Source organism: Notolepis coatsorum (assembly GCF_963971535.1).
Source record: "Notolepis coatsorum genome assembly, chromosome: 19".
In the NCBI taxonomy this organism is placed as follows: Eukaryota; Metazoa; Chordata; class Actinopteri; order Aulopiformes; family Paralepididae; genus Notolepis; species Notolepis coatsorum.
Window position 1 is genome coordinate 46,122,559 of NC_140183.1, and position 14,179 is coordinate 46,136,737.

Here is a 14,179-nt window from a genome sequence, read left to right on the forward strand (position 1 = left end):
ACGCTCCTCCGTACCAGCGCGCACTCCCAGCAGACGCGCATCATCCAGACCTCCGAGCTTGGCACACTCCTCCGTACCAGCGCGCACTCCCAGTAGACGCGCATCATCCAGACCTCCGAGCTTGGCACGCTCCTCCGTACCAGCGCGCACTCCCAGCAGACGCGCATCATCCAGACCTCCGAGCTTGGCACGCTCCTCCGTACCAGCGCGCACTCCCAGCTGACGCGCATCATCCAGACCTCCGAGCTTGGCACGCTCCTCCACGCAGACGCACTCCAGATGCGTCTCTCTGTACCGGCGCGCACTCCAAGCAGTGGCGCACCACTCTGACCTCCGCTCGGACAGCCGGCTCCCCGGTGGCGACGCTCTCGCCCCGCTGCTGTTCCAGCGCTCTTTACGCACAAACGTCTGGGTGAGTTTTTACTGACTGTCTTGATCAAATTCCGTTTTCGTGTGTTTCTATAACACTGAAGATTACCACCTTTTTAATCAGACAGTCACTCACCCAGCGTGTGCCTTTGTTTGTTTTCACTGGGATAATATTTTTGGACTTTACATCTCCCACTGTGTGTTTGTTCACACCGAAGATAGTATTCACATTTGGATTGTTTTTTGGACTTCACTCTCAGTGTGTGTATTTACACGAAGATATTTTTCACTTGGGATTGTGTTTTGGAACATTTGCTCACTGTGTGTTTACTCTTTTCCAGTATGCAGCTCCTGCCCTCGCCCTGTTCCAAGGCCTTACCCTGTTTGTCCCCAGCCCGCCTCCGCGGGCCTCTGTCCCTTCTCCCCTATCTAGTCCTCCCTGTCCAGTTCCCCCTAGTTCCTCCCTGTCCAGTTCCCCCTAGTTCCTCCCTGTTCCTGACTTCCCTTGCCTTCCCCTTAGCCAGCTCGCCTCTTAAAGGCACTGTGCCTTTCCCAGTCATGTTATCCTTTATTTTGTGTTCTCCCTTAAAGGGACAGTGCCGGTTTTTCCTTCTGTTCAATAAATGCCCGTTTCTTGGCTTACTCTCATACCTGTCTTGTGTTGTGCGATTGGGGTCGGTTACAAACCATAACAGTACGACCCCACCCAATCGACGACCCCAGCCAGCACGTATGTTGAGTTTGCCTTTTTTTTCTTGTTCCCTCTAGCTCCCCTCTAGCTTCCTTGTTAGCCTGTTAGCTCCCCTGTTAGCTTGTTGGTCTCCCCGGTTAGCTCCCTTGTTTAGCTTGTTAGTCTCCCCGGTTAGCTCCCCTGTTAGCTTGTTAGTCTCCCCGGTTAGCTCCCCTGTTAGCCTGTTGACTCCCCTGTTTGCTTCCCTGTTAGCCCTGTTTGGCTCCCCTGCAGCTTGTTAGGCCTCTACTACCAGCATGGCCCCTGTCTGCTAGCTTTGCCCCGGCTGCTAGCACAGCCTCTATGTTAATGCAGCCCTTGCTGCTGGCATAGGCCCTGTAGCTAGCCATGCCCTGGCAGCTAACCCAGTCCCTCAGCAGAGCCCCTGTCTGCTAGCTTTGCCCCGGCTGCTAGCACAGCCTCTATGTTAATGCAGCCCTTGCTGCTGGCATAGGCCCTGTAGCTAGCCATGCCCTGGCAGCTAACCCAGTCCCTCAGCAGAGCCCCAGTCTGCTAGCTTAGCCCCGGCTGCTAGCACAGCCTCTATGATAATGCAGCCCTTGCTGCTGGCATAGGCCCTGTAGCTAGCCATGCCCTGGCAGCTAATCCAGTCCCTCTGCATGGCCCTAGTCTGCTTGCTTGGCCCCGGCTGTTAGCACAGCCTCTATGTTGGTGCAGCCTTGCAGCTAGCATAGGCCCTGTAGCTAGCCAGGCCCAGGCAGCTAACCCGGTCCCTCTGCATGGCCTCCACTTTTTGTGTAGTATTCCCACTGCTAGGACTGCCCCTTTCAGCTAGCAAGGTCAGTTTATCTCCCACTGCTAGGACTGCCCTTTCAGCTAGCAAGGTCAGTATTCCCACTGCTAGGACTGCCTTTTCAGCTAGCAAGGTCAGTTTATCTCCCACTGCTAGGACTGCCCTTTCAGCTAGCAAGGTCAGTATTCCCACTGCTAGGACTGCCCTTTCAGCTAGCAAGGTCAGTTTATCCCACTGCTAGGACTGCCTTTTCAGCTAGCAAGGTCAGTATTCCCACTGCTAGGACTGCCCTTTCAGCTAGCAAGGTCAGTTTATCTCCCACTGCTAGGACTGCCTTTTCAGCTAGCAAGGTCAGTTTATCCCACTGCTAGGACTGCCTTTTCAGCTAGCAAGGTCAGTTTATCCCACTGCTAGGACTGCCCTTTCAGCTAGCAAGGTCAGTTTATCTCACACTGCTAGGACTGCCCCTTCAGCTAGCAAGGTCGGTTCCCCACAGCTAGGACTGTCTTTCCAGCTAGCTTGTTCTCTCATGCTGGTCCAGCCCTGTCTGCTAGCCTAGCTCGGCAGCTAGCGCAGCCTCTTTGTTGATGTAGCAGTACAGCTAGCATAGGCCCTGTAGCTATCAGTGCCCTGGCAGCTAACCTTCCCTCTGCTAGCCCTTTTCCCGGTGCTCCTCTTGGTTACCCCTCAGCTCCTCTAGTTGCCCCTCAGCTCCTCTGGTTACCCCTCAGCTACCCTACTTTGCCCCTCTGCTACCCTAGTTACCCCTCGGCTACCCTGTTCTTTTGCTAGCCCCACTTTTGTTGTGGCTTCCCCTGCTGGCTTGGCCCAGTACCCCTTTGTTTTTGCCTTGTTTTGTCCCCTGCCACTCTGTCTGTATTGTTTTTGGGTCGCCGGGTGGCTCCCGTTGAGGGGGGGGTACTGTGAGGTTTTGTCCGCTGCTCACCTACTCTTTCCTTCCTTTTAGCCTACTGTTTAGGAATTCCCTTCTCACTCACTCTCACTAGCCCCCACCCTCTCGTTCTTTACTCTCGTTTTCTCTCAGTGGCCACACCTGTACTACCTGTCATTATGTGTTTGATTGGTCTGGTGCCGAACTCACACTTTTAGTTCGATTATCAATTACCTCTCGCACCTGTGGTGCATTCTAATTAGTTCCCCTGTGGGCTTTAAATACCTGGCTCTTCCACTCTGTTCCTCGTGGGGTCGTGTTGTAACATGCCGTAACTTTCGGTATCATATTCTCTATCATCAAGACTCCTTCGGGAGGTCCTCTGTTCGGTCTATGCTGTTTTTATCTCCGGCGTAAAGATGTGCTCCAGCCTTCGCCTCCTGTCGCCGTTGCCTGAGGGAGAGACTGGACTGCGCTCCCTAGACTTCCACGGGAGGCATCCCAGTGATCCACTTCAGACCTCCGCGCAGCAGTCGTCCTGACGCTCATCCAGACCTCCGCGCTGCAGACGCCCAGACACCATCCAAACCTCCGAGCTTGGCACGCTCCTCCGTACCAGCGCGCACTGCCAGCAGACGCGCATCATCCAGACCTCCGAGCTTGGCACGCTCCTCCGTACCAGCGCGCACTCCCAGTAGACGCGCATCATCCAGACCTCCGAGCTTGGCACGCTCCTCCGTACCAGCGCGCACTCCCAGCAGACGCGCATCATCCAGACCTCCGAGCTTGGCACGCTCCTCCGTACCAGCGCGCACTCCCAGCTGACGCGCATCATCCAGACCTCCGAGCTTGGCACGCTCCTCCACGCAGACGCACTCCAGATGCGTCTCTCTGTACCGGCGCGCACTCCAAGCAGTGGCGCACCACTCTGACCTCCGCTCGGACAGCCGGCTCCCCGGTGGCGACGCTCTCGCCCCGCTGCTGTTCCAGCGCTCTTTACGCACAAACGTCTGGGTGAGTTTTTACTGACTGTCTTGATCAAATTCCGTTTTCGTGTGTTTCTATAACACTGAAGATTACCACCTTTTTAATCAGACAGTCACTCACCCAGCGTGTGCCTTTGTTTGTTTTCACTGGGTTAATATTTTTGGACTTTACATCTCCCACTGTGTGTTTGTTCACACCGAAGATAGTATTCACATTTGGATTGTTTTTTGGACTTCACTCTCAGTGTGTGTATTTACACGAAGATATTTTTCACTTGGGATTGTGTTTTGGAACATTTGCTCACTGTGTGTTTACTCTTTTCCAGTATGCAGCTCCTGCCCTCGCCCTGTTCCAAGGCCTTACCCTGTTTGTCCCCAGCCCGCCTCCGCGGGCCTCTGTCCCTTCTCCCCTATCTAGTCCTCCCTGTCCAGTTCCCCCTAGTTCCTCCCTGTCCAGTTCCCCCTAGTTCCTCCCTGTTCCTGACTTCCCTTGCCTTCCCCTTAGCCAGCTCGCCTCTTAAAGGCACTGTGCCTTTCCCAGTCATGTTATCCTTTATTTTGTGTTCTCCCTTAAAGGGACAGTGCCGGTTTTTCCTTCTGTTCAATAAATGCCCGTTTCTTGGCTTACTCTCATACCTGTCTTGTGTTGTGCGATTGGGGTCGGTTACAAACCATAACAACCATAGAAAGAATATTGCCATTCTCTAAGACAAACTCTAACCTTAACCAGCTCCTTAACAGCGCCTAAACTTAACCGTTCTAACCTTAACCAACTCCGAAACAATGCCTAACCTTAACCTTAACCTTAACCATGCCTAACCTTAACCGGCGAAAGAATACACGTTAAAAAAAAAATCACGTTAAAAAAAAAAGATTTGATGGGATTCGAACTCGTCAACAACGGACCGCAGGACCGCAGGACCGCTGCTCTGCCAGGTGAGCTGAAGCGCCGAATGAAAATCATGGCGTATTTGGGCGATTACATAATTCCGCAAGCTCTGCCGCTCCGCTCCGCGGAGCGTGCCGCGCGGCAGAGAAAGTTGCGCGTCACGTGCCTGTCGGGGCCAATCAGGCCTACCCCGGAAGTAACTTACAGTTGCGGATAAGCTATAAGCTACCTGGCTGGCGCTGGCTAACTAACGTGGCTATCGTTGGGAGCTAACGGTAGTACCTGGCTGGCACTGGTTAACTAACTGGCCATCGTTGGGAGCTAACGGTAGTACCTGGCTGGCGCTGGCTAACTAACTGGCTATCGTTCTGTGATTTGTTTACTTGGTAACACGGGTTGCTAAGGAATTTAGGTTCGAGGTTGAAGAAAGTGCACTTTTAGGTTGAAAGAACGGCCCTAATGTCAACGTGTTTCAATATAAGCGTTATGTATGGTGATAACGAGTATATTGTTAGCCCCCCCCCCCCCCGCTGATGAAAATGAAAGTCTTATTCCATGAAATAGTTACATAGTGCAGGTTAAAGAAACTCATTCGCTATTTACACCTGACATTATCAAACTAAATAGTTATTATTGATTATTATATAAAAAATATCCAAAAAAGATTTGGCAAGTTTTTAAACCCCATACATAGCAGCACACTGCACACAGTCCAAAATGAAGTATTACATTCACATCTAATGACAGGAGACATAAGGATGAGATCAGTATTGATGAATGTGTATTGTACAGTATACAGACAGATGCACATCGTCATTTGAAGATTAGCGATAGTTTGGAGGAGCGTGTAGACTCAATTAAATGGAATGAGCATGTAATTTAATGGTTTGGAGTCTGGGGAGTCTATAGGGGCCATCAATGGCTATATGAAGTCAACTATTAAATTATGTGCTGATTTCACTTAATTATACATGGTTAAATAGTCTGTCTTCATTCCAAACAATAATACAATTGTAGAGCGTGCACCTTTAAATGTGTATTCCTCCGTAATTAACTTTTAGGTTGTTCCCCTAAAATGCACAGAGATTTTTTTTCTTCCCCTCTTGTTTTATAGAGTTTTGAGCTATGCGCTCTTAGTGAGGAAAATACAATCCTATGATGTCTTTAAAGCTGCAATAACAATTTTCTAACAGTATTTCAATATTGAGTCACGGTATCCTACCTGGCCACCCCTGTGCTACCAGCAGCCAGTCTGTTGTTATTCCATCATTTCTGTTCTTTGTTGACAAAACCCGGCCCGCACTTTATTTTGCAAGTGCATTTAAAATGATCACTTTGGAAAAACAAGACAGGGCTTTTGTTTTGGGAGAAAATAAGGGTTTGTTTAGAGTGGCGCCATGCTGTCCACTACTACCACTATTGGTCAGAAAATAATTATTGCAGCTTTAAATTGCACCAATGGTCATAATGTGTCCAAACATGATTGATTGTTGCCGGCCGCGAGGCTCACCGGACGTTGCTGTTGTATATGTTGAAGCTGAGACAGACGCTGCCCAGCAGGAGGCCCAGGCCAGCGAACACTGACACAGCTGCAAACAGCTTCTGAGACAAGAACCTGAACTCCTCAATCACCACCGTGCGGTCCGCTGGAGGCCCCGCACCTGAGAGGGAGAGAGAGAGAGAGGGGGGGGGAGAGGGAGGGGGGAGGAGAGAGAGAGGAGGGAGAGAGAGAGAAAGAGAAAGAGAGAGAGAGAGAGAGAGAGAGAGAGAGAGAGAGAGAGAGAGAGAGAGAGAGAGAGAGAGAGAGAGAGAGAGAGAGGGGAGGGAGCGAGGGAGGGAGAGAGAGAGAGAGAGAGAGAGAGAGAGAGAGAGAGAGAGAGAGAGAGAGAGAGAGGGGGGGGGGAGGGAGGGAGAGAGAGAGAGAGAGGGGGGGGGAGAGAGGAGAGATAGAGAGAGAGAGAGAGAAGAGAGAGAGAGAGAGAGAGAGTGAAGAGAGAGAGAGAGGAGAGAGAGGACGAGAGGAGAGAGAGAGAGAGTGAGAGAGAGAGAGGGGTGGGGGGGGGGGGGGGGGGGGGGAGGGTCCAAAGTAATTAATGCCAAGAACAAGTGGTGTTAAAAGGTTCAGTCTGTCAGCCTATATATAAATTATGTACTGTGTGAACTATAAGAGCTGACAGTAAAATTAAGGTTGTACTCCTAGTTGTGAGGTGTTGACTGATGGAGTGTAGGCAAATATTCGAAAAGCACACTCCTACACACAAATTCCACTGTCAAACATCTCTGCCCCAAGTATGACGCAAGTTAAACCAGTGCTTTCAGTCACTGTAAATCAAATATTGTTAAATGATTTGAATATGTTGATATTGAACATTTACCATTGATGATAAATAATATTCTATTATTGTTTTATAAGAATAAAAAAGTTTAATTAATTAATTTCACTGTGTCTTGCTTATTCACTGTGTCCATGGAAACGATGCTGAATGCAGCCATGGTTTCCTTACACAGAAAATATAGTCTGTTTACTTCTCTGCTAACTACATCACTGCATAACTCATAAATGTTCAGACCAAGAGTGATCAAATCATGTGCTGGTGCCACCAACTGACAAAGTGGAAACGTTCATTTTGAGCCCTGAATACTGATGACTGATGAACACCTATGATTACTGTGATAATAATTCTGTCCATATATCGATCCATCCTTAATACTTTTCTACACATTGAAATTGATTTGTGGTGGCCCACTGCAATATCAGGCAGTTCAACCACAAATAGATTGACTCCATTGTCTATACCCTATAGGCCTAGGCTCTGTTACCATACTCAGTGATGCCAGTAACTAGTTACTAAGTAACTAGTTACTCTAATCTGATAACTTTTTCAGTAAATAGTAATCTAATTTACTTACTTTTTACAAGCCAGTAATCTGATTACAGTTACTTTTCCAAGTGGCTGTGCGTTACTATTTAGTTACTATCTCATAATGCTGATGATAAGAGAGCCAGGGGTACAGTCAGCTAGACCAGAGATGGGACGTGCGCTCGCCCACGCACGCACACAGCCACACACACATGTTTACGTTTATAGCTGATTTTAGAATGGCTTCAGCATGAAGTTAAATCAACTATCCAGTTCGTTTTATAGTGTAATTTGGCTACTTGAGAGAGAGAGAGAGAGAGAGAGAGAGAGAGAGAGAGAGAGAGAGAGAGAGAGAGTGAGAGAGTGAGAGAGTGAGAGTGAGAGTGAGAGAGAGAGATTCATGTTACGCGCGACTTGCGGAGTACGCACACAACGGAGTCCGTTGTCTCAGAATGGATTTGGTAGAGAGAGATAGAAAAAAAACTGTTGTCATTCTTATGTTGTGGCAGCAGCAGGGGGGACGACGACGACTTTTTAAAGGAGTAATCAGTAATCAGTAATCAGATTATTTTTTACAAGTAATCTGTGGCATCACTGCCCATACTGTACAAACTTTTAACTCTGTTACCTATAATAATAATAATAATAATAATAATAATAATAATAATAATAATAATAATAATAATAATAATAATAATAATAATAATAATAATAATAATAATAATAATAATAATAATAATAATAATAATAATAATAATAATAATAATAATAATAATAATAATAATAATAATAATACACTTTATTTGTATAGCAGCTTTCATACAGAAACTGCAGCTCAAAGTGCTTCACAACAGAAAAAAGACAGGCATAAAATGAGCACATAAAGTGCAGACATATAAAATCACAGTTTTTCACATTAAACATCTAACATCCCAACAGGCCACCTAGTTTATGGTTTGATTCAGTTTTAAATAGACAATAATAAAAAGGAGCAAGATCAAATAGACAGAGTAAAATAGTGCAATAGTACAGTGCAATAAAATTGTAGAATAGAATAGATAAAAAAATATATATATTTTACTTAAGCATTACATCACGCGCAGGAGTGGTTTGTGAACAATAAACCATGCCTAGGGGTGGTCGTTAGGCCCGAGGCGCAGCCGAGGGTTGTTAGACCCCCCTAGGCATGGTTTATTGTTCACAAATCACGACTGCAAGTGGTGTAAAGCTTTTATACAACTGCCACATTCATCCAACCTTATTTCTATACAATAAACACACATTAATCGAAGATTTGTTGAAAAAACCATCCGCCAGAAAAAGTAGTTCCCACAACTACAAAAAAGACAATTTGCCTCCATGTGGAAGCAGATCGGAAGTGCATCCAACCAACTAACACATCCAACTGTGTATTATTGGAATGATTGAGAGAAGTTGCCTCATGTGGAAGCAGCTTGAAGTGCATCCAACCAACTAACACATCCAACTGTGTATTATTGGAATGATTGATTGAACATTTTATTACCAGATGCAGAATGGGTACAATACAGTACGGCTCAATACACACAATTGTTAAGGGAATGCAGACCTACTTTCCATAGAACTTCATTCTTAGATGCTTCTATAGAAAGTAGGTAAAACAAATTAAAACGTTTTCTTTGCCCTATAGGAAAAAAACGTTTTCTTCGCCCTATTTTTTTATTAATTTTTTTAAACCTACTGTAGAGCGCCTAAACTTAACCAGTTGGAAACCAAGCGTACAGTAATAAAATTAGCAATCAATCAATCAATCAACTCAATAGGCCATGCTCACTTAGAACAGCGCAGCACCCAGCTCTCTCTCAGTCTGACCCGCGTTGCAGACAGGAGTGTGTGTGTGTGTGTGTGTGTGTGTGTGTGTGTGTGTGTGTGTGTGTGTGTGTGTGTGTGTGTGTGTGTGTGTGTGTGTGTGTGTGTGTGTGTGTGTGTGTGTGTGTGTGTGTGTGTGTGGGGGGGGGGGGGGGGGTGTGGCGGTGGGTGGAGACTAGAGCTAGCGCTGACAGTCAGAGAGAAGGAAAAAGAAATAGAAAAAAAATGCAAATTAATCAATCAATCAAATCGCGATTTTTCTTTTGTTCTAGAATGACTCAAGACCCATCAATTACATCATCCAACATTGTTTAAAGGACTAACACATTCGCAGTGACAGAATCGCTTCATATTTAGTCGTTATGGCGCTATCAACATATCCATTTGTTGTCCGCGATCTTGTTTTCTCCCGGAGTGAGCCGGCGGAGTGATATGTGATTCGGTTGTGGGCGGGTCCTGAGCCCAGGACCGTGGATTGTTGCCAATAAAGACGTGTAAATGGACTGTTTCAGCCAATCAGAATCGAGAAATTTGCATGCCGTTGTATAAAGTGCAATAAAATAGTTCTGGATTACTGTTCAACAGTTCAAAGTCGTACAATGGTAAAAGTAAAACTGTTCTGAAACCTTTGTTCGGTATCCATAGTTCAAAACATGACAGTCTTCTCTTCTGCCTGACACCACAATGCACATTTTAAGGCAAGCCATATCAGACAGTATTAAAGCTAACAGTCTCCCCTGCTCATGACAGTCTCCCGTTGCCTGACACCACAAATGCACATTTTAAGGCAAGCCGTATCAGACAGTAGTCTCCTGCTCATGACAGTCTCTTCTGCTCGATACACAGACAGTTCTGTTCTGAAGGATCAGATTAAACCGAATATATATATTTATTTATATATATTTAATTGTATTTGTATATCCCCTGATATCCCTTGTATATTCCTTGTACAATATGCATTGAATATCCCTTCTAGTCTACTGAACATCCCATAATAGTCTCCATTCTACCATTGGACGAGACCTTGGTGCCAGGTCGCCATACCCCTCAGACCAGGTTCAATCGTACCGCTCAACATGTATGGACAAGTCCTAGTTCCGCGTAGGAATATGTCTACCGCACCACTAATGGTACTATTTGTTCATAGTGCGTATATATACTGCGCTATTAAAGTAGAGCTTTCTTTTAGTCCAGTTCCTTACCCTCCAACAGAGTGACAGACGCAAAAGCCTCCCCGCGAACCACGTGTGGGCAGTAAGGCCAATTCGGCCCAGTATCGGCATTGAGACATCGTGTATATTAATATTTGAATAGTCATATTTGGCACTATATCGTCGAGTTGGACGTATTCTATTAAGCTAATAATAGTCTATTCATATGTAGTGCCTCGTGCGGTAAGAGTTCTATAGTAATCAGCACCCCCATCGTTTCGGGCATCAGCTGGACGCTTATCCAGGGTGGTTGACCCCACGTGAAGCTGCACCCGAGGAGCTCCAGGCCAAAGAGCGAGTGGACCTGTATATTGGATTATTCTACCGACGACGGCTAGCCTTCCCCGGCTTGGATTATGCTTTGAGTACTTTGATTATTCTATGGATAAAGGCCAACACTGCGGTGTGTTGGAAATACCCCCCCCGGAGAGGACGACAGGTGAGAAGACGCTCTACACGACGAGGTCGCCTCACGTCTCTCCATCGTGGACCGGAGGACGCCGGCCACAGAGAGTCCAACTGCTTTCATCTGTGGATCGAGGATCGCTGGGCACCGGGTCGCACGACTGTGGGCTCTCCCAGGATACCCTCGGCCAGACGGGATACAGCCAGACTCTACCCCCCCCCCCCCCTCCAGCTGTCCTACAAGCAGTCGGAACCTTCCCCTAGTGTATCCAGCTATATAATCATTCAAGTATCATTGCTATTGTTCCCTAAATATTCCAGGTTGTATATTTACTTCCTGCGCAATCAGAGATTGGACATTCGATATTGATCTACCTACGAATACTCATTTGCCATAAAAGTGCATACTATTTCAAATCATAAATGTAATTAAGTGATCGTTGTACATACCTTTTGCTATGTATTATTAATAAACGCAGACTTTCGACTTGGTACATTTGTGTTGGATCCGTTTCATCAGGTGGGAGTGTTTATCATAATTATTTATACCTAGTACTGGGTGGCCAGAGTCTAAAGTACAAGAGGTAGTGGTAGTAAGTATCATATCTAACAATACAGTCAGGGAATTGTACCCCTCAGTTACAATTGGTCCTTCGAGCCGGAGGGTAATCAGTGTAATATTAATATAGTGTTATTAATATTAAAATGGCCTATGATGAACACTCCACGAAACGATCCTCCTAACCAACAACGCCCGCGGCGCAAACGACAGCTCCCTCAGTACCTAGAGGCTTACGCTGTCAGTCAACAACCTAGTCTTCTACCAACAGTAAACGCGGTAAAACTAGAAAGTAAAATTATGTCTAACCCTAACGACCAGGCTACCCCGACCATAGAGGCCCCTATGGGTTCTAACGTAACTGACCCAGCTCACGGTGGGGACCAGGGGGAACCAGACATGACTTTACACCCCGCCAATACCGAAGAAGTAGTCCCCGACGAGTCCCGGGAGGAAGACAACACTACCGAGAGAGAACTCGGCACGGAAGAAGATGAGGAGAGCACCGTGGAGATAGAGCTCCAAGACTCCGCACGGAGTACCCCAAGGGACGGCTCCCCTATACCACCGTCTTCTCCCAGCGAGGCAGAGAGGACACTACAGCAGGCATTCCTCGTCAGCCTGAAAGCCTCTACTGAACGCGATAGACTCCAGGGTGAACGCGATCGATTGCAGATACAGCAACGGAGCGAAGAAGAGCACATACGCCTGGAAATAAGACGCATTCAGATGGATGAGAATATGGCAAAAGACCGGGCCGACGCCCAGCGCGCCGCCACCGGTGCCCAGAGAGAATCGGATCTCACCAAGCGCGAAGCCGAGCGCGACAGAGCACAAGCGCAACTAATAGAACAGCTGATCAGAAGGACAACACCCCCTCCCTCCACCAGAGGCTCCAGGAACTCGTCTAGACATCACTCCAGGGCGGCATCCCCTAGCCGAGTAAGCGACCCTGAACTTGACCAACAGACGAGGTTTATACCCCCCGCAGACCCCCTTCCCCAACCGGTCCAAGCGAGACCCAGCCACCGGGAAGGAGCAGCATACACTGCGGAGAGGCTAAATCAGAGACTACAAGCCCTGGATGACCTAACGGAAGACGAAGAGGAAGAGGAGGAGAACCACGCCCGACGACAGCACAGTACTCTACCGGACCAGGAGGTCCAGTACAGCCCAGGCTATACCCCCGCGGAGCTGCGCTACAGACCCCCGACGCTATTCACGGGTGAGCACGACACACGACCCGCACCAAGGAACAGCACCTGGACCAGCGGGCCATGGTACACAGCCGGTACCAGCCCACGCCAAGGAGCAGGAGGAGACTCGCCTAGGAGGCCTCTCCCCCAACGCTCGCCGATGTATCAACAATCCGCGTCATACATTGGCACACCTATGGTACCAGACTTCACCCAGGAGAACCGGGCCCAGTATACGGAGCTCCGCATGTGTCTGGAGACAATGTTGGTGGATGTCATTGATGAACGCCATAAATACGCGATACTACTGAACCATTTAAAGGTACCCCGCGCGCACAACATAGCGCTCGCCTACGCCACTTCCACGACCCCATACACCGCAGCGCTGGTAGCGTTGGACCAGAAATATGGACGTATATGGGATTACGTGATCCAGGAGATCAGGCACATCGACCGCCTACCCCCAGCAACAGACAATCGAGCACTGGACGACCTGTCCATCAGAGTGCAGTCCCTGGTAGGGATGCTGGGAGCGCAGAGGGAAAAGGGTAGGCATGAACTATACGCCAACTCAAATGTAGAGAGGATCTTGGAGAAGCTACCGCCCGCCCGACAGGAGCGCTTTAGGCGGCAGAGAGACCACCGAGACCCTAATGGCCCCGAACCGAACCTCCTCGATCTAGCCGACTTCCTGGCGAGAGAAGTCAGCAGCTTACGGCTAGATACATTCGGACGGAGCACCCCTGGCTCCAGAGAAGGAACCAGGAGACTAAATGATGGAAGAAGATCGGTGACTGTCATGCACCAATCGGAGTCAGTGCCAAGCAGTAGGAGCCACAGTACCCCCTCAAGAAAGGAGAAGTGGAAGATAGTGTGCCCCTACTGTGAGAAAGAACACTGGCTGTCACAATGTGACTCATTCCCCAAGATGAATGCGGAGGAAGCGAGTCAATGGATAAAGTCCAACAGACGCTGTTTTTGCTGTGCGCGATCACACATGGCAGCCGAATGCCGCTTAAAGAAAAAGTGCAGTCGGTGCGATGGAGCCCATCTGGACATACTCCACGACAGTAACAGACGGCGGCCTCCACCCGCACCATCCAGCAGCAAAGCAAGCGTCATGTACATCGACCCCGCCAGCAGCAGCGGAGCCAGAGTGCTCTTAAAGGTAGTCCGTGTGACATTGAGCTACCAGAATAAAGTCATGGACACTTACGCCGTCCTTGATGACGGGTCAGAGAAGACCCTTCTGCTTGCGTCCGCTGCGGCCCAGCTAGGGCTGCGGGGGAGCGAAAACCAAATGACAATTCGGACAATAAGAAGAGATTTGAAAACGATAAAGGGCGAGAATGTCTCATTCTCTATCGCAGCAAGCGGCCAGCCCGAGCGACGGTACAGGATTACAGACGCTTTCACCAGCCAAGAAATAGGACTGTCGCGGTACACATACCCCGTAGCCAAGCTGATGGAGAAATATGT

The 14,179-nt window shown here is 48.2% G+C and overlaps 1 protein-coding gene across 1 annotated transcript in view; it reads right to left on the reverse strand.

The window, feature by feature from the left end:
- gabbr1a (gamma-aminobutyric acid (GABA) B receptor, 1a) overlaps positions 1 to 14,179 on the reverse strand; it is a gene marked incomplete at both ends in the record, with an annotated part of 191,006 nt that overhangs the window by 44,552 nt on the left and 132,275 nt on the right. Inside the window, 1 exon segment of the mRNA XM_084336634.1 lies at positions 6,131 to 6,281. Coding sequence (XP_084192760.1) covers positions 6,131 to 6,281 — 151 coding nt within the window.